This window comes from Lactuca sativa, chromosome 7, assembly GCF_002870075.4.
Source record: "Lactuca sativa cultivar Salinas chromosome 7, Lsat_Salinas_v11, whole genome shotgun sequence".
NCBI lineage: Eukaryota > Viridiplantae > Streptophyta > Magnoliopsida > Asterales > Asteraceae > Lactuca > Lactuca sativa.
The window spans coordinates 46,147,266-46,167,776 of NC_056629.2; the positions used below are offsets into that span (position 1 = coordinate 46,147,266).

Here is a 20,511-nt window from a genome sequence, read left to right on the forward strand (position 1 = left end):
TATTAGATCATAATCATTGATAGAAAACAAAAAAAAACAATCATAAAGGTATTACTAACATTTGTAACACCCATAAAATCAGGCCAATTTAAAACTTTTTAAAACGTTCAAAACCAATAATTATTACAAATTTGTTTTCAAAATGGTTTCATGTCTGAATATCCCAGAATCAAATCATAAAAATATAAGGAGGTGTACGATCACGTCTTCGTCTTCCCGCGATCATCATAAGTAGCTGAAACAAAATCAATCAATTGTAAGTCCGAAGCTTAGTGAGTTTCCCCAAAATACCAACGCCATACAAACCATAACTGTATCATATAAATAAACAGCATGCATAATGAGCCATCGGCCTGGACCGGACCGCCTCGCAGGTCCATCAGTCTATCTGGACCGTTCTCCGAGCCATCGACACGTCTGGACTGCCTCTTACGCCCTAACCGGGTCTACAGTCTATCCCGTCTGCCCCGGCTATGTTGGCGCAAGCACAAACCTGACCACCTCAACCCAACCCCCAATCAAACAATCATGTGCACATAAATATCATACGCTAGCTAGCATGTACAGGTAGTCATACAGATCTAACAGATCACTAACATAGTATCATCCTATAACTAGGATATCGACCTAACATGTCACTAAGCATATCATCATGCAGTAAACCCAAAAACCAATCCGAAAAGGGCCGGAATTGGTGTCTTAGACCTTGTTGATATAGTGAGAAAAACTCACCTCACAAGTAGCTCGGGATGATAATGTCAAACTCCCCAAATACAGCTCCAAACTCGATTACCTACATCCACCAGTGATCCACATCCATAAATTTCCAAATTACTAAAATACCCCCAGAAGTCAAACTGGTCAACCCTTGTTCAAAGTCAAAGGCAACGGTCAAGGTCAACAGTCCATGTTGACCCAACTCGTCGAGTGCAGCCTTCAGACTCGCCGAGTTCCTTCAGAACTCAGAAAGTCGCGAATTCCCCAGTCAACTCGTCGAGTCCATGTGGTGTCCATAATGTCGGGAAAACCCTAACTAACTCGTCGAGTCATCTTATCGACTCGCCGAGTCCATGAAGAAACCAACAACGGCAATCATCATTCGACTCGTCGAGTTAACCATCCGACTTGTTGAGTCCCTTCAGTCCATTTCTCATTCAGACGTTTTTAAGCTACCCCAAAGCTCCAAATTTTAGATCTAGCTTTTTAAGGTGAATTTATCATGTAAAGTTGCTAACTTTACGTGCATGCAAGGTCTTAAAAGGCTTAGAACACCAAAACCAAGTCTAGGATGACGTTTAGGGAATGGAGAAGGGCGAATACAAGATAAAGTTGATAACTTTATGAATTTGGGGCCTAGAGGAGTCCAGATCTGAGACCATGTCCTTGTGACAAGCTCAAACCCAAGAGTGGCTCCATTAAACCCCAAAAATAACCATAAATGTCCATAGAAGAAGATCTAAGCATGAAAGGGTCAAGGTATAAGCTTTATACCTCAGATTGGTTGTCAAAACGAAGTAGATGACAGATCCACTTCCTCCTTTTCGATCCAAGCTCCTCACTCTTCAAGCTTCCCTTCCAAAATCAACAAATAACACCTTTCAAGCTCTCAACACACACAAGGGGGGTTTAGGACTCGATCTAGGATTTCCTCTGGCTGTAATGACGATGAGGGAGGCTAGAAACGGCCCATAAGCTCTTTAAATAGGGTGCAAACCCTAAAATTTAGGGTTTCCATGCACAACCTCTACTCGTCGAGTTGGGGTCGCCCAACTCGTCGAGTAGGCTCATTAAATCACGCGGGCCAGCTCGCTTCTACATGATGAGTTGGGGCAACCACATTGTCGAGTAGGTCCAGAAATATGAATATAAACTTTAAATTTATACCTGCGAGTCGGGGTGTTACAACATTATACTAAAGCAAACTGAATGATTAATCGATGATTCCACACTTGGATCTTCAAAACAATACTCCAATTTTGTTCCTCAGCTTCAAAACTCTTCTAAACTTTGATTTTTCATAGTACAACTTGTCTCCCAAGTTGGTGTCTAATTGCATAATCATTTGGAATGAAAGAGGGCATCTATTTATAGACTTTTGAAATTCACCATCGTCTCGTCGCGAAAGGTACATAGTCATGTCGCGGTTTGCGATGTTTCGGCGCTGTACTCGACTTTTGAGGCTTGGTCGTGGCATAAAAATAATTGTGTCGCGTATTCTTGATTTTCGGCAAGTTTTGATCTTTATCTATTTACTCAAGTCCATTCTTGTCCTAATCTTTTCCTTTTGCTCATCAGCTACGAATTTTTCTGTATCTATCCAATTCAAAGCATATTAAGTATATTTTATCTTTAATATAACATTTCTGCTTAATATATTAAGATAATGGCATAAACTAAATGTGTAAATAAGGGCAAATCAAATAATTACTTTAAATTAATTATAATTATTTAAGTTAATAAATTTTAATTTATCCCCAAAATTCGGTTGTTACAAAAGATGCATTTTAGGATGTTATAGAATTTCGGCCTTGAGACACATAAAAACTCATGCCCAAAATCTCAAAATGCCTATATTTAGAGCCCCAAAATTCTTCCGTATTATAAATCTTGCGAAGTTACAAGTCAGTCAACTTTCAGACATGGACATTAAGATCAATGCACCTATTTGCTTCTGCAGACAACCAAGTGTAAAATGGGTAGTTGTAAATTTAAGTGGCCATAGCTTATGGGTTCCTTCCCCATAGTAAACTCTTTCAACATAAAAGACAACTTTGGCCTCTCATAAATGAAGTTTGGTAACTTTCTTTTCTTTGTTAAAGTCACCTTATGCTCTTCAAAAACAAAATCAAAGTCCTTAAACATCAAATAAATTCAACAGCACAAAGTGTTAAAAGAAGCATCTTCCTTTCTTTCATCGTCTCACCAAAAACCTTATAACTTGTAACATCATTTGTCATCACTTGGGAAACATTTTTTCACCTATTTTTCCACAAAATCATTTGACAACACAAATACTTTGCATTTGTCTTGTTAATACCAAATCATTAGTGTGATACTAGTTTTATTCTACTCCTTTTTATAGTCTTCAAGTAGTGACTTCTTGTAAAACTTCCTTATACAAGGAATTTTTTTTTTGGAAGCATAGGTATGTTATTAACTTATTATCTGTGATTCATTTGTTGCCAAAAGAGAATACCATAACCAACTTTAAAGGGGAAAATAATGCATAAGAACTATCTGAAAAGTAACTTAAACTAGATGTTAACTTCACATGAGGTGTCTTAAAGTTACACAACACTTGTGTTGATAATAAAACACTCAGTAATTAAATACCATAACAAAAACAAACATAATCCTCTCACTTCAATACGTTGGATAAACAACATCATCGACTATCATTACACTCCCTTCATCCCGCCAACTCTGCATCAAAGTAACTCCCATTTTTAGATTTTTGACATTTTACAAAAACCAATAATACTAATAATAATAATAAATTAATTAATTAATACCTCTAAAAGGGAGATTATCTCTGCCCTTGAGTAAGGTACAGCTGCCCGAATGTTAACCACCTGCTCAATTTCTGTTATTGTTATTTGCTCAAACCGCTTTTCATGTCGATGCTGCTCAAATGCAGACCTAAATGCAGCAATCCTACAACCACAAAAGAAGTAGGAAATTACAGTATTGACCTTTTGATAAAATAATAAGTTTTAATTTCCAAAAAAAAAAAAAAGAAAAAAGAAAACTACACACCTCTCAGCTGAGGTAGTTTGTTCTTGTCCCACTGGAGGTTCATCGACATCCATTGGTTCAGTTTCAGTCCTGAAAAAAACACACACACACAAGGATTTTTATTTTCTGTAAGAAAAAAAAAAAAAAAAAAAAAAAGTGTTTTTATAAATTATCCACTTACCCTGTTTGAGTAGTAGCATCTGGCTTTCTTTTTCTTCTGACACTACCATTGTTATTATTATCTCCATCATTGTCAGCTTTTTGACTTTCTTCATGCTGCCTACGATCTTCCATGTCAGTCAACTCTTGATGATAAATAGCAAAGTTGAGAACTTTCAATGCAGCATCCACGTCGGATTTCAGAATCTAAAAAAAAAAAAAAAAACGATCCATGATTTAAAAACATGAAACAAAAGGTTATTCTTTAGGTAAACCCTAATCTAGCGCACACGACTGGTATAAGAACCTAAACCCTAAATCCATTTGAGATTTAGGGTTTAGGGTTTAGAGTGTTCAATACACATACCTGTTTGCTTAATTTAAGTTTGGCATGTGCTGTAGAGAGACGAATTATTGTCTCTAGGGTTCTGGCAGTTATCGGAAGGGTTCCTCCAGTCTATAAAAAAATAAAAAATAAAAATCAAAAATCAATATGGATAATTAAACATATTAGGTAGATGAGTGTTAATAGTTAATACTAACTCTGCTATTGCCATGGCTGTTTCTGAGTTCAGCATATGCAGTTGCAATTTGCTCAGATGCCTAAACAAGAAAATATCTCATCATTAACACAAGCATAAGTATAAGCATATATATGAAGAACAATTTTTAAAAGAAAAAAATTAAAAATACCTCATCAGTAAGATCTGGCTGAATCCTGTGTTTTGCGTAATGAATGTACTTCTTGAGAAATTTGATCTTCAAAGCTTCATCTTTAAGTTTCTTTCCTTTTGTTTTCCCATGTAGCATCCTGTTGTACTCCACAAAGATAGAGCCATCGACCTCAACTTCATCCTCTCTTCCATACATTGACGCCACATCATCACCTAAACAACCATGTTTTGATCAATTTTTAACAAAATATAACAAACGCACTATCTTTTATTTTTATTGTTACCTCCATCAGTGGCAGATCGAAAACGATGCATACGCAAGACATGATCAGAAATGCGTCTATCAATAACAGGATCCATTTGATCCAACACAATAAACAGCAAATCAAAACGTGACAACAAGGAATCAGGAAGTCCGATATTCTTTGTTGGAGTAATTGACCGGTCATACTGCAATCAATCAAGATCAATTAACACAGTAAGGTATTTCTGAAAAAGACGAAAATGTCCTTGTTGTGAAGTGGACTTTACTGAGACGCCATTTGTCAATGGTATAAAAATTGGATTTTTTGCCACACCCAGAAAAGTAGTTTGTGAAAAAGACAAATGCCCTTGTCATAATGTGTACTCAGTACTTGATTGAAACCCTAACCATCAATGAAACAAAATTTCGATTTTTTATCCGACCCAGAAGGGTATTTGTGAAAAAGACAAAACTGCCCTTTACTGAGACCCCATTTGTCAACGGTCTAAAAACTGGATGTGTACTTAATTGAGACCCAAACTATAAACGAAACAAAAATTGGATTTTTTATCCGAGCCAGAAAGGTATTTGTGAGAAAGACAAAAATGCCCTTCTCAATGGTCTAAAAATTGGATTTTTTTTGTCCCACTAATAAAGGTACTTGCAAAAAAAGAAAATGCCCTTGTCATAATGTGTACTTAATTGAGTCCCTAACTGTCAATGGAGCATAAAAAAGACAAAAATACCCTCATCAAGAAGTGTACTTAGTACTTACTGTTCCATAGATGGGATTGGCAGCTGCTACCACACTGCATCGAGCATTCAAAGATGCATGAATACCAGCTTTTGCTATTGTTACAGTTTGCTGTTCCATAACTTCATGTATTGCTACACGATCTTGATCGTTCATTTTGTCAAACTCATCAATACAGATCACACCTCTGTCTGCAAGAACCATTGCACCAGCTTCCAGCCTTCTTTCTCCTATAAATTTCAAAACAACACAATAAAATTAAAAAACCTGATTTTTTTTTTGTGTTTTTGGGTTTATCAAGAATATGTTACCAGTTTCTTGATCAGAAGTAACTGCTGCAGTCAATCCAACCCCAGAAGAACCACGACCTGTGGTTGATATTGCTAGAGGAGCAATGTTCATAATAGCTCTCAGAAGCTGTGACTTGGCAACAGAAGGATCACCCACCATCATCATGTTAATGTCACTGTAAATCACATAAAAAGGTTTAAGTAAATTTGATTATTTTATAATCTTTTCTTTTTATTCCATTGTGATATGAAAGTTGATAAAATGGATGGAATCACATTCTTTCAAGAATAGTCAATTCCATTCCATCAGAAAGAAAGAAATGAAATGAACAATTCCATTCCTTAAAGAAAATGGAGAATAAAGACCACAAAAGGTAATTGACAACTCACCCTCTTAAATGAGTCCCATTCTTGAGATTCTTTTCTGTACCACTAAGCATCAGTAAAATAACTGCTTTCTTTATCCATGCATGCCCATAAATCGAAGGTGCAAGTGATCTTGAAAGCAGTTCAAATGTATCATCCCTCTCAGCTATCTGCTTAATTTTTTTTATGTCATCAGAGCTGTACACTGGAGCATTTGCCTCTTTGTTCAGCAGAGAAACATTGTTTGCTATAAGCACAGTCCTAGATATCAAATCAAAATTCCCAGTTAGCCCTCCAAAAAACAATACTGTTTAAGGGTATTTTTGTAATTTGCCACAACAGAAAGTAGAAAAACATAGAAACATTTAATTTTATCAATAACAAGATAGATAAATGGTACCAAATCTGTTCAATTAGTTTATAAATAACAGCATAAAGATTAATATTTTGAAGGGCTTTTTTGTAATTTAACCTGAAAACTCCATTGACACTCCCCTGGCTTTTTCCTGGAATAGCTTTGTATATTCCAACAATTGCCACACGATCTCCAGGCTTGCATGAGTCCACAAGGTCATCTTCTGCAATGACATCAACTGTTCTTGGTAGTTGACCAGGGGCAGAATTTTCAGGCACCTCTTGCATAGATAATGTCTGATGATCTTTGTAACTGCATAGCCCGTATTCAGTTACTAACAGATTGCCATTATCATCCTGCAAAAAAGAATATATATTAGATATTTGGTTTCTGTTATATTTGTGAAATGTGAGATATTACAGAGGATGTGGATTTACCCTGGTTGGATATACAGAGCCTGTTGGCAAACCCATGGTGGAAGTAATGTCTCGATACTCACGGGATGTGAATTGAGTAGTTGAAGGGCAATAATGAACACTTTTAACAACTTTTGGCCTTACAAGAGAACCTAGAAAAAAAAAGTAAAAAGTAAATCAGATGTGCATAGTCATAACTCACAAAGAGCATGGAGTATTTGAAGAACCCTAAACCAAAAAAGAGTCTCATTATGTAATGTTTTATCATCAACAGAAACCATGTTCATATGCTACAAGTCATAATAGCTCACCCTACTTCTACCAAAACAAAGATAACAGCCAGAGTAACTGGCTCAATAGCAGATTTGGGCTTCCTGGTGACAGAAAAATGTTAATGTTTGAAATTGCAGATTTTTTTAACTACTCTCTTTGTGCCCCAAAAAAAGTTAGACTCCTAATTCTAACAAATTTATTAAACCAATTGTCGATTTTTAATGACTCAAAAACCACTAAAAGGTGTGCATTGATAGTCAATAATATGATAAGGAAGCTTTAGGTTAACCTAACTGGCCCAAAATGTAGAATTTTGGGGGATAGATGGTAATGATTTGATACAAACTAATATGCTATTGAGCTCATCATGAATATCGAATCATCCCATTAGAAGCATGAAATCATGAAAAGCAGATCATTGAAAACTTACATTTGGTAATAATCCCCTCGACTTTAACCATTGAACCAATAAACTCAGAAAGCAGATCTCTGGGCGTAACCTTCCTCGAAACAAATGGTCCATCAAATCCTACCAATACTTGCTCCCCTTCCTTAAGAAACTTCGGATCAATGCTCCGTGTTCGTTCAGTTATGAAATCCGACAACGACTGGATGTATTCGCTAGGGGTATGAAGCAGCCTAATTTATAACACAATCCATAGATCACATTCAGATTCATAAAAGAGTAAATATGCATACGATGTACTATAATTTCAATTCAATATGTATATTCGTGAAATGATTTATACCTTCGAGCCAAATCCTCGGCTCCACGTTGAAAGAGGTGAGAAAGCTGAAAAATCAAACGGTGACGCTTGTTCTGGATCATGCTCCTGATATCTTCATCTAAACTATCCTGTTAACAACAACGCAAGTGTAAATAAACACTCACAACAAATTCATCGACAAAAACAAGAGTAAGTATATTACGTTTGTGTCGAACAATTCGCTGAAAGCTTTTTTGTTGGAAGCCCTTTGTTCTTCGCTGATGTCCATTTCGTTTGCTCGATTGGAGAGAGAGAATGATCTGAGAACGACGAAGAGCTGCAGAGAGGAAGAGAGGTGAAACTTTGCCCTAAATGTGCTGTGTTGTTTAGGCGGGAAGAGCAGAAGTGTTAGTGAAGTATTCTGGCGGGAAAATAATGATAGTCCCGCGTAAACGTAATAGACCCCCGGGCCCAATAAAGATCTGTAATTTAACTGTAAAGTAGGGAACAAGTCCAGGCCAAAGCCCAAAATTAAGTTACACTAATGGTCCATTTGGTCCCTATAGTTTATTCATTTTTTCAGAACAAGCCCAATCCATCCATTTTTCTCTATTTCAGATTTGGTCCTTTTGCCAATTTTACTTTAACATCTATAGAATGAAATTATTAAAATAGAATGAATCATTATATTTGATTGTCATATTTGGTTAGTTTGAATATGTCATGTGTGTCGCAAGGCATGTTTGGACTCTTTTGGAGAGCACACAGTTCACTGTAAAGAACTCTGGGGTTCAAATACAGGCACGATATGGTTAGAGATGTTTTGTTTGACATATTTAAGTGTGCCGGGGTTTCTGCTAAGAAAGAGGCACCTGTTAATTTCTTGACTGATCCGACAGAAGGAAAGTCAACCCTCAGACTGGCTGACATTTTGATTTTTGGATGGGTCGGAGGGAAACACGCATGTGTCGATCTTACAGGGGTATCCCCTCTCGTGGGCATGAGGGATGGGGGTTTCACAGCGGGACATGCTGCTTTAAAAGCAGCCACAAGCAAAGTCACCAAACATGAGAGATCGTGCATGAAAAATCAACACGTCTTCATACCATTTGCATTTGATACGTTTGGTTTCCTCGCACCATATGCGGTAAAGCTTCTTAAAAGAGTACAACAAATCATGCATAGTAATGTTATATCCCCTAGATCTTCGGATGTAGTCTTTAAAAGAATTAGTTTTACCATTCAAAAAGGCTTAACGGCACAGCTTGTTGTCCGTTTGTCATCTCATTCATTGTACGATGACAATTGAACTTGTTGTTTAATTGAAATTGTTGAAATTTATTAAAAAAAACATTTAATTATTATTATGAAATAAAAACTAAATAAAATAAAATTGATAAATAAATAAAATGAATATCATTTTATATAAATAATTTTTGAATAAATAAAGATAAATTGTTTACTAACCTGCATATAAAATATATTTTAGTCGTTCAAAATTCAAGTTATATGTTTTACAAATTGTTAAGAAGTAATTATATATGCTCTAAAAAAGTTACGGAATAAAAAGAACTAGACACTTGTGAAATCTTAAAATATAACTATACTAAAGAAAGTATTTTTATTTAAGAAAATAAAGTTTTGAAACTTTAAAAAAATATATATTTATTGAAGACTGTATGAAAAAATTAATTTATAAATATAGTAAATATCATTCTATTTCTAGAAGTAACGAAAAGACAAAACACTGGGAAAGAATTGTATTTGCAATGCTTCAGATTATTTCTTCGTGACAACAGGACAATATTTTTTTCATTCAACCTTTGATGTTCCATTTTATTCTCTCTTCATTTACTACATAACAAATGATACCCAAAATCATAAACTCTCTTTAGAAATTTTGTACATAATAATATATCCGGTAAGTTACTTTCATTTTTCTTTTTACTTTTTACTAGAGGCGTAAACGATCCGAGCCGAACCCGAGTTTGATCAGGTTCGGCTTGGGCTTAGTTAAGTTATGAGGGGCTTAAGCTTGAGCTCGGCTCGAGCTTTACTCTATGAAGCTTGACTCGAGCTCATGAAGAATTATACAGGCTCGGCTCGGGCTTGAGATTAGCTCGTTTATTGTCTGATGAGCCTAAATAAACTTAAGCTCGGTTCAAAACTGTTAAAAAAAATCGTTTACTAATACCCTAAATCATTAATTCCTTATATTTTTTATTTTAATATATAAAAAAAATAATAATAAAGTATATTATATATAGGCTCGCGGGCTCACTGATTGAAGCTCAGCTTGAGCTCATTTAATAAACGAGCCTCATATTTAGGCTCGAACTCGGTTCGGACTCTTTTAATTTGATCTCAAGTTGACCTTTTAACAAGTCAATCCTGAGTAACTAACGAATAGTTCGGTTCACTTACACCCTTACTTTTTACAGCAATCCGAATTGTTTTATAAAAGAAAATAGATTTACTATTATTAAATCCAAAAAAAAAAAAATTAAAGAACACACGATTTGTGGGTGAATAAAGCCACTTTGACCCATATTAAAAGTTATCCATCTTAACGTCAACCTTGTTTGATCTTCTTACTCAAGTTAGGGGTGTTCGTTTGGATCGATTAATTTAATCTGATCTGATCAAGTTAATCTAAATTAATTTCGGTTTTCAAAACGTAGATCCAAATACTCTAAAGTAAATTCAAATCCGATCCGATCCAGCCAAATTATAATTCGGTTGGATCAGTTTTTTACAATTCGATTTTCAAAAATTAAGGCATTTTAATAACTATATAACTTTACTATTAACTTACTCTATAATATAAATTAAAAAATATTGTTTGGTTAGTTGTGAATTAAAATTTATAGATAATGATCAAGAAAAATATATTTTAGTGTACTATTTTATAGACAAGATTTTTATAAGTACATATTAAAGTATTATAAAATATGAAAATTTTTAATATGCTAAAAGAATAATTTAGTAAATTTATAAACTATTAAAGATATATATTAAAAAGAACAAAAAAATAAATTGTTAGTCGGTTTTGCTAAAAACCAATCCAAATAATAGTTTCATCCAAATTGTCCAATTGATCAATTCGGTTTTATCTATATAATAAATAACTACTCAAGTCACTCAGTTCGCCACACTTACAAAATTATGCATATCAAATTGGTTACATTATGTATAAAACTAAAAATGATACAAAATTATGCATATCAAATTGGTTACATTATGTATAAAACTAAAAATGATTCATATTTTAATAGGAAAAGTAACTGTTGAAACAATATATAAATATTAACAAAATGCTAGTTTGACTTGTATTTAAAAATTATTCACTCTCGTTAATCATGAAGGTCGCATAATCAATTCTCTTTTGAAAAAAAAAAAAAAAAATTGATTGTTCGAGGAAAAATAACTTCATAAATATAGTACTAGCAGAATAACATGAGCCCAAATATATTTGACATGTTTAAACATATATCAATGATTCATAAATTCATCTTAGCAGTGATCAAAAGTCATAGAAAACATATTCAAACATATATCAATCCAATTGTCTCTTTTAAAATGATACTATATTATTATTATGAATATATATATATATATATATATATATATATATATATATATATATATATATATATATATATATATATATATATATATATATATATATATATATATATTCAATAGCATTCGATACTTGAATTACTTGTAAATACTGAAAATTATAATTTTTTAGTATAAACCTTTTAAATATGAATTGTCATCAAAAAATCGACAAAAACAAGTGTCTGTGTGTGTGTGTGTGTGAGAGAGAGAGAGAGAGAGAGAGAGAGAGAGAGAGAGAGAGAGAGAGAGAGGAGGAGGAGGAGGAGGAGAAAGATGTAATTTACCAAATAATACAGAAGATACATGTTCATGAACGCAATGCAAAATGCTAGTGCCTCTAAATTTCAAAATGTACTTACTCAATCACGACTCACCTCTAAGTAACACGACTAAAATCGCCAAACAAACATTAAACAACAAGTCTCTCTTTATAAACCCTAACTTTTTCCACCAATCAATATCAAGGCTTGAAAGCAGAGAATGCTACAACTGAATTGTGTCCACCAAAACCAAACGAATTCGAAATCGCTGCACATTTACAATAACATTTTAATCAATCAGTCAACCAAATACAACAATACTACGATGTCTTTTGCACCTTCTCGGGTAAGGACAAAAAAAATTGCAATTCTTGTCTCATTGACATCAGTCTCAGTCAGTCTGACAAATGGGGCCCACAGGATTCCAAAATGAAAAAAATTCAAACTCACCAACGTTGATTTCGTGTTGCTGTTTTATATTTGCAACGGTGTCAAATTCGACTGCGGGCTCCGGGTTCTACGTTACAAAAACACAAGATTAAAAAAATTAAAAATAATTGTAAAATTATTTTTAAAAAAATTATAAAAAAAATGAAGAGCATACAAATTGGTTTATGGAAGGATGGAGCCACCCTGTCTGAATGGCTTTGACTGTAGCAATGGCTTCAAGACCACCAGCTGCACCTAAGCAGTGTCCTATCATAGACTGTGAAACATAAACCAATTAAGATTTTTTTTTTAAATATAAGCAACATTTATTTATTTATTAAGACAACAATTAATGGAAAAAGATTTGGGATTTGGGGTTTACCTTGGTTGCATTCATTTTGATGCCTTCAGTTTTCTTGAATACCTTTTTTACAGCATTTACCTCAGCAAGATCACCAACCAATGTTGATGTTGCATGTGCATTGATGTAGTTTACCTGTAATTACAAACAAGTATATAAAAAGTATACAATTATACAGTATATAAAATGTTTTGTATTTTGATGAATGACATTGTTGCATAAATACGCATATAACCTATAAAACAATCAAATTATAAAAAATAAAAAATAAAAAAAAAAAAAAAAAAAAGTTTAAGTACCTCTTCTGCAGACACACCAGCATCCATCAAACTGCTTTGAATACAAGAAGAAACACCAAGTCCATCTGAACGTGGATCAGTCATATGATAAGCATCACAATTTATTGCTCCTCCCAAATATTCTGCAAGTATTGGTGCATCTCTTTTCATTGCATGTTCCAAACTCTCCATCACCTTCAAAAAAAAATATATATATATTCTTATTAACTGTTTGATTGATTGATTGAGTCAGATCTGACTGAGTAACACAGTCTTCTAAGTGTGGTATCAAACAGTCTGAATCTAACACTGACAGACCCACTCGTAAAATCGGAGGGACAAAAGAAAACAACGAAAAGTCAACCCAAACCGACCCGACCCGTTTTGACCCGTATTATAAAAACAGGTACAAAACTTACCAAAACACCAGCACCTTCTCCCATCACAAACCCGTCTCTATCTTGATCCCATGGCCTTGAAGCAGTTTGAGGATCATCATTTCTCTGAGACAAAGCCCTACACGCCACAAAACCTCCTAATCCAATCGGAATAATTGCCGCCTCGGTGCCGCCAGCAATCATCATGTCCGCCTCCCCTCGCCGGATGTGATTTGCCGCCGCGTGGAAGCAGTAATTAGAGGTAGCACAAGCGGTTGAAATTGAATAGTTGGGCCCCATAAACCCCAAATCAATAGCTAACAATGCGGACCCCATGTTTGTTATTGCATATGGAATGAAAAAAGGCGTGATTTTTCTATGACCTTTCTCTATCAGAGACTTGACACCATCGGAAAACACTGTGAGACCTCCCATTCCTGTTCCCACAAGCACACCGGCACGTTCTTTATCGATCTGCAAAAAAAAAAATATCGATTAAAGAATAATCAAGAAATAATGTATTGTTACATATGACAGATTGTACTGTGTTTGGCATGCATAGGACTAGGACTGAAACCGATGTCAATGGAACAAAAATTGTAATTTTTTGTCACATCCAAAAAGGTGGGACAAGGACACGCTCTCAATCTCTCGTTTGTGAAAAAGACAAAAACGCCCTCCGTATCCTCATCGTTATAAAAAGCCCTAGAAAGTTTGTCATGTCCCATCCAGTCAAGTGCCATGTAACAAATGCAGCCTAGGCTGCATTTGTTATGCGGACTGGACGGGACAGGACAAGCTTTCTAGGGCTTTTTATAACGATGAGGATACGGAGGGCGTTTTTGTCTTTTTCACAAACGAGAGATTGAGAGCGTGTCCTTGTCCCACCTTTTTGGATGTGACAAAAAATTACAATTTTTGTTCCATTGACATTGGTTTCAGTCCTAGTCCAATGCATGTCGAACACATGACAAACACAGTACAATGTTATGTAGCCTAAAAGTGTACAAATTAATCTCAAAATGTCTCGAGTGCTTTTTGATAATGACAAATTGACAATAGGAGAATTTACTAAACGTGTTGGAAAAAGGAAAGGTTGGAGTTTATTCCGTACATCTCAGAATGAAAATAATTTTGGGGATGTAAAGTAAACTTTATACTTGTTTTTTCCCTTTACGTATGTCTCATGCATTTTTTACACAAATAAATAGAATTACTGAAGGTCATATGAACATCATGCACTCAACATTGTTTTCCAACAAAGTGAGAGATTCAGTGCACTTTACACATGATCTCCTTAGTACACGCATCACAAACTCTTTTACCCAAGGCACATGTATCAAGTATGCTTCAAATTTATTATTTATATAACAAGGTGCTCTCATTTATCTGTATATTATAGCATCCTACTTATCATTTCTTGGATAACATTGCTATGATTTGGTAGATTTTTCAAAGTGCAATGTTGTAATAGGTAGAAATGAAAGTAGGACTCTATAATAAACAAATCAATGAAAGTGCTTTATCATTTCTTGCATTTAAGTTTGAACCCTATTTATTTTCCCATTTTATTGCATATGTAAGCCTCTTAGTTTTGATGTATCGATACCTTGAATTGTAAAAAAGTATAAAGGTTTATGGACATTGTAAAATTTGCAGAAAGCCCTCAAAAGCACACAATGAATCAACCACAAAATCAGATTTTTTTACACTAAATGATCAGAAAATTAAACACGGTGTACCAAAGCACTCAAATTTAATTATCGCAACTATAAATCACAACAACTAGTTTGAAGTTACATCTAAATAGCAGATCCTGAATGGATTTAATCAGAAAATGTACAGAGTTATATGCATATGAAGATAAATAACGATTAGAAAAGGTTTCGAAATGATGAAATCTTTCACGTTTTCGATTTATACTTACTGGGTATCACGCAAATGTGGCATCCATTCAATTGGAGTGACTTTAATTCATCATACATTTCTAATTTCAAGCTTATTATCATCCAAATCCAGCACACATCCAATAAATTGCACTCATGCAGTTCAAATTACCCAAATAGCAACCAGATCCAAACATGAAAAACGAATGAAATTCAATAGAACTACAAACCTTAGAGCGTTTATCACCACCAAGATCAGCATCTTCAAGAGCCTTTTTACCAGCAACAATGCAATAGCGAAGACAATCATCAAGCCTCCGGTCATTCTTCCCGTCGATATACCCATCCGCCTTAAACCCACGAATCTGACCACCAAATCGTGTCGGAAACTTGGACGCATCGAACCGGTCTATCAACCCGATTCCGCTCTCCCCCGCCAACAACTTTTCATAGTAAGTATCGACATCGTTCCCGAAGACCGATACCAAACCCATACCCGTAATGACGACCCGTTTCTTGGGATCCTTCTCACGTTTAGGGGCGGCGGCGACAGCGGAAATTACTGCGCGGCGGCGTGTGGTGAAGGAAGGCGATTTGACATTGGTGAGTAAAGAGTGTTTCTGAAGCGGGTCAAGTGGGGAGACCCGAAGTGGGGTTGATTGCAGAAGAGCTTGAGCTTGCATGGTTGTGGAGAAAGGGAAGAGATTTTGTGGAGATGGTGATGTTGGATCGATTTGAAGGAGATGTCTATTGTCTTAAACAGGGGGTATATATGGATGGATACATACACCTATCAGTTCTACTAAAACTGGTTTGTGTATGTTGGTGTCTAATTAGTAGTAGATCTTACCAAATCCTTGTTTTCAATGGGTTGGCCAACACATGTATCCACAAATCAAACTATGACTTCATTTCATCTGCAGAGTAAATTACACAATTGGTCCAAATGTGGGTGTGGGGTAATTTGTGTTTGGTACTAGCTAACTTTTTTACATATGAAATCGATAGATTACTCTTTCTAATTTATTTTTTGATTTATTTATATAGACTTTTTTTATTTATTTATATTGATTTGTTATTATTAATATTTAAAGTAACTCGAGCCAACCTATTATTGTATGATAAATCCATTTTATTTGTTGATTATGCTTAAAATAATATCTTGTAAACAAAAACCTTTCATAGCCGGTTACCTAAAATTTGTGAAATCAGAAAAAACCCAACATATTATCATCTAATGCTCGAAAAAACTGCAATAAAGTATTTACATATTGGTTTCATAGTTGATTTAGTCCTTATATTTTTTTTATTCAATTAAGTCCCAAAAACCGATAATCGTATTCAATTTAACCGTTTTACCCGGTCAACGGATCATCCAGCTTTTCAAAATTACATTTTTGGCCTAATTTTCAAAATTTATTACAAATTTGATCCAAAATTTACACTTTTAGCCCATATTTTAAATTTTATTAAAAACTTGTTCCAAAATTTACCCATTTTGCCCAAATTTTAGAATTTTGTTATCAATCCATCCTAACTTTAGCTGTTTTTACAACTTTTTTCTCAAAATTTTGTTTCGAATATGTTTTTTCTTTATAAAATCATATTTATACAAAAAAAAACATATTTTCATATAAAAATCTTATATTTCTATATAAAAACTTTTTATATACGAAATATCTATTTATAAGAATATGTATTTATTAAGTACATAAATACATACAAATCCGTTTATATATATATATATATATATATATATATATATATATATATATATATATATATATATAAATGTACACAAACACCTATTTTATGATAAATACATTTGTATGAAAACATATATTTATAAAAAAATATATATACAAACACCTATTTCATAGTAACGTATACATTTCTTTTGTAAAAACATATTTATATGCACAAAAAAAACATAATTTTTTACATGAAACATCGAAGGACAGTACCATTTTGTCATTATGGCACTTTTGAAATCCAACAACCATATGCGGCCCTTCAAACCAGATTCTCTGTACCGTAAATAGTTAAAAGATATTATAATAATACTTTATATATTATATTTTATGATATATATACACACACACACACACACATATATATATATATATATATATATATATATTATTTATAAGTTCATAACAACGATAATAAATTTAAACTTAAGTTATATTGTGACAACAGTCAAATTTGGTCAAACAATGTCAACAAGTCAACTCAACTGGCATTAGGATTTTAGGATTTACGCAATGTTTCCTAATGTACAACTTACAAGTATGAATACAAAGTACATCTCTCGATTTGCCAATTATCAACTATAAACCCTAATTAGGGTTAGTAACGTAACAACTCGATAATGCAACTCTAGACGAGTACAACATTATTCTAATCCTTGTCCCCTCATAACTCACCCTAACCACCCCCTCTCTTTTATAATTACGACCAAAAGGCCTTTTATCCACCATCATCTTCATCATTTTTCATCTTTCTCTCCATGAAAATCTCTCATTCTCTCTAGCAAAAATCTTCCAAGTTGTTCTTGAGTTATTTTTGGTAAGTACTTCTTTCATCATCTCTCTAGCAAATAATTATTTAAAAGTATAATTATTATACACTATGGAAAGGTAATATTTCCACTTACAAAAAGGGTTTCATTACACTATACATAAACTCGTTGAATCAAATTTTGTGAGTCAAAGTCTTCAACGTACATATCATCGTACCTACAAAAGTCTTGTATATAACCATAATCTCCCGTAAGAGAGCATGATACTTGTGTATAGATCTATACAGGTCTGACAAACCCGCAACTAAGCTGCTTGCAACAACTTGACCGACAAGTCTGGGGTGACAAATCTCTAACATTTCGATGAATTAATAACTGTTGGATTAGTGTCTAAGTCCATAACTCTTTTGGTATGTACTTGACCCGATTATGCATGGTCCTTGTGGGTTGTCTTCACCAAAGCAACTTGATAGGATGATTTATGGAGAAAGAGGATTAATTATGATTTAGTAATATATTATATGAATAATATATTAAAAGAGAAATCATATTGTTTAATTAATAATAGTCAAGAATTAATAAGAATTACTTTTGTGGCTGAAAGACATTAATTAAATAAAGGGGACTAGAATTGCCAATTGTGTGATAGTTGAATATTGGGCTAATGGACTCCATATTAGAGGGGTTGACGAATTTTATGGGGAAACCCATTAGAAATCATCCAAGGCCTTTAAGAAGGGAGTCCATGGGCTGCTTGGGGCCTAAGCAGTCAAATTAGGGTTTCCTTGTTTGATAACCCTAATACCCTCACTATTTAAGGACCCCTAAAGCACAAAAAACGTGGCCAAGAGTTAGGGTTTCTAGACGTTTTTGGGTGCTTCTCCTATTCTCTTAAGTCATCCTCTTGCTCTTGGTGTTTGTGAGCCATTAGAGGCACTACACTTGTGGTACTTGCTTTCAAAGCTAAGGAGTTTCAAGGAACTAGTTGTTATTACTATATAATAACAAAAGGTATGTATTATATTCTTTTATGTGGATTTCGAAAATAGTAGTAGCATGTCAGGTTTCTTTTTGTGTTCATAAAGTTGTATAACTAATAGTGAAAACATAGATCCAACTCTAGGGTTGCATGCACACATAGGATTGTTTGTAAACCCAACAGTGTTATCAGAGTCATTTGTTTTTTTTTTTCAATTAGCATTATACAAATGTATGAACTTGACATATTAGGGTTTATGGCCAATAAACCCTAGGAGGCATGAATTTTCAAAATTCGGGTTCTTGAACCCTGATTTTCGAAATTTGACTAGGGTTTCCCAAACCCCTTCCTTAGCCTCCAAGATTTTGAATTCTAGGGTTTTCCAACCCTTGGATTTCGAAATTGCCTCCTTCCCCAAGATTAGATCCTAAATTTTAGGGATTTGGATAATGCCATATCTTGTAATTATCCTTTAAATGTTTAAATTCGGTAATTAAAGATTTTGAATTATCCCATCCCATAATTTCGAATCCTAGGGGCTTTAAGGGATTAGGTTAAATTAATTGTTTAATTTAAAAGATATCCTTACCAAAATATAAGATAATTGTCAAATTAATTAGCTAATCATTTCCTTATGTGATAAACTTGATTTATTTGAATTATTTGATAGATTATCTTGCAAGAAATTGAATTAGGTCATATTTAGATAATTACTAATTAATTGGTAAATTTGATCTATAATGTTCTTGCTTATGTTTTGAAAACTTTCAAAACTTTCCCTCAAGTTTTGGAATTTAAATTTTGATTAAAAGTTTAATTTTTAAAAGTCTAAATTCTAAAACCCTAATTTTGAAAGGTTCAAATTTATACCCTTGTGGTTTATTGATTTGATTACAAGTTTAATTAAAAGAAATAATTAATATGCCATAAATTAAAAGGTTTAAGACTAATTAAATTAAAGGTATAATTAATAGTTTAAACCATCTAGTATTTTAAAAGTGTAAAATACACCTTATACTATATATAACATTAAAAGTCTAATATCATATATGTATAACTTAAACTGCTAGTCTTACCGTTAGTAGGCCTCGTTCACAAAGCCGATCTATAAGGGGGGTATAAGGTTATGGCCTATAAAATGGTCGTTTAATGGGTGTCCACTCTCACCCACCGCTTCCTTGATTGATAGAGGTCGTTAGCCGAACAGATGGGATAGGGCAAACCCTCTCCTCATTAAAAGTATAATGAATAATAAAGTAACTAAATGTTTACAAAATTCCAAATCTTAGTTACTTTAGGAAAAAGTGAATTGATGCAATTCCATGAAATTACACTTTGTACCCTTGCTAAGACATTAGTGGAGCGTGTGTGGTTAACCGGCACACTAATTGAGTTCTAAGCAAAGGTGGCAAAGGGTGACTCGATGTTTGTCATAGTTCGGTGGAGCGTGTGTGGTTAACCGGCACATCGAATAGGCGACTGTAACATTGGGGGCACCATGTACATTTGCATGGTTATTCACACCCTGTTTTGTGATCCTCGGCATCCCAGTCACAAATCGAGGGGCATACCGAGATTTAAACATGCCATTGAAAAGTTCAATGAATCTCAAAAGATCTAGGAGTTTTCAGTACATTTGAAACTTAAATTTCCTTTTCGTTTTTCATGGTGGAAATTGGTAAATCGTCATTTACCTACCTTCAAATATTTTTCAACTAGATTACGGCATCCCTCCTCTAGGTTGCAGAGTATTGTGTTGGCCTAGCCTCGATGTTTCATTTGGGTGTCACATCAAGGATTTTAATCAACTTAACTTGAATTTT

The 20,511-nt window shown here is 34.0% G+C and overlaps 2 protein-coding genes across 2 annotated transcripts; both read right to left on the reverse strand.

Moving 5' to 3' along the window:
- Positions 1–3,206: 3,206 nt before the first annotated feature.
- LOC111890880 (DNA replication licensing factor MCM3) lies at positions 3,207–8,357 on the reverse strand. Its single transcript, XM_023886959.3, has 16 exons — positions 8,197–8,357; positions 8,016–8,122; positions 7,697–7,905; positions 7,015–7,145; positions 6,695–6,933; positions 6,247–6,483; positions 5,878–6,032; positions 5,588–5,796; positions 4,853–5,018; positions 4,588–4,781; positions 4,438–4,497; positions 4,262–4,351; positions 3,917–4,101; positions 3,757–3,825; positions 3,513–3,654; positions 3,207–3,423 (listed from the first exon to the last, which is right to left on the reverse strand). Exons 1-16 carry the CDS (start codon positions 8,260–8,262, stop codon positions 3,364–3,366), a joined length of 2,319 nt encoding a protein of 772 aa, XP_023742727.1. The 5' UTR covers positions 8,263–8,357; the 3' UTR covers positions 3,207–3,363.
- A 3,502-nt stretch (positions 8,358–11,859) lies between these two features.
- On the reverse strand, positions 11,860–16,071 carry LOC111890873 (3-oxoacyl-[acyl-carrier-protein] synthase I, chloroplastic). The gene is made up of 7 exons (XM_023886952.3): positions 15,419–16,071; positions 13,345–13,776; positions 12,947–13,120; positions 12,669–12,782; positions 12,462–12,563; positions 12,308–12,374; positions 11,860–12,125 (listed from the first exon to the last, which is right to left on the reverse strand). Exons 1-7 carry the CDS (start codon positions 15,869–15,871, stop codon positions 12,058–12,060), a joined length of 1,410 nt encoding a protein of 469 aa, XP_023742720.1. The 5' UTR covers positions 15,872–16,071; the 3' UTR covers positions 11,860–12,057.
- Positions 16,072–20,511: the final 4,440 nt, after the last annotated feature.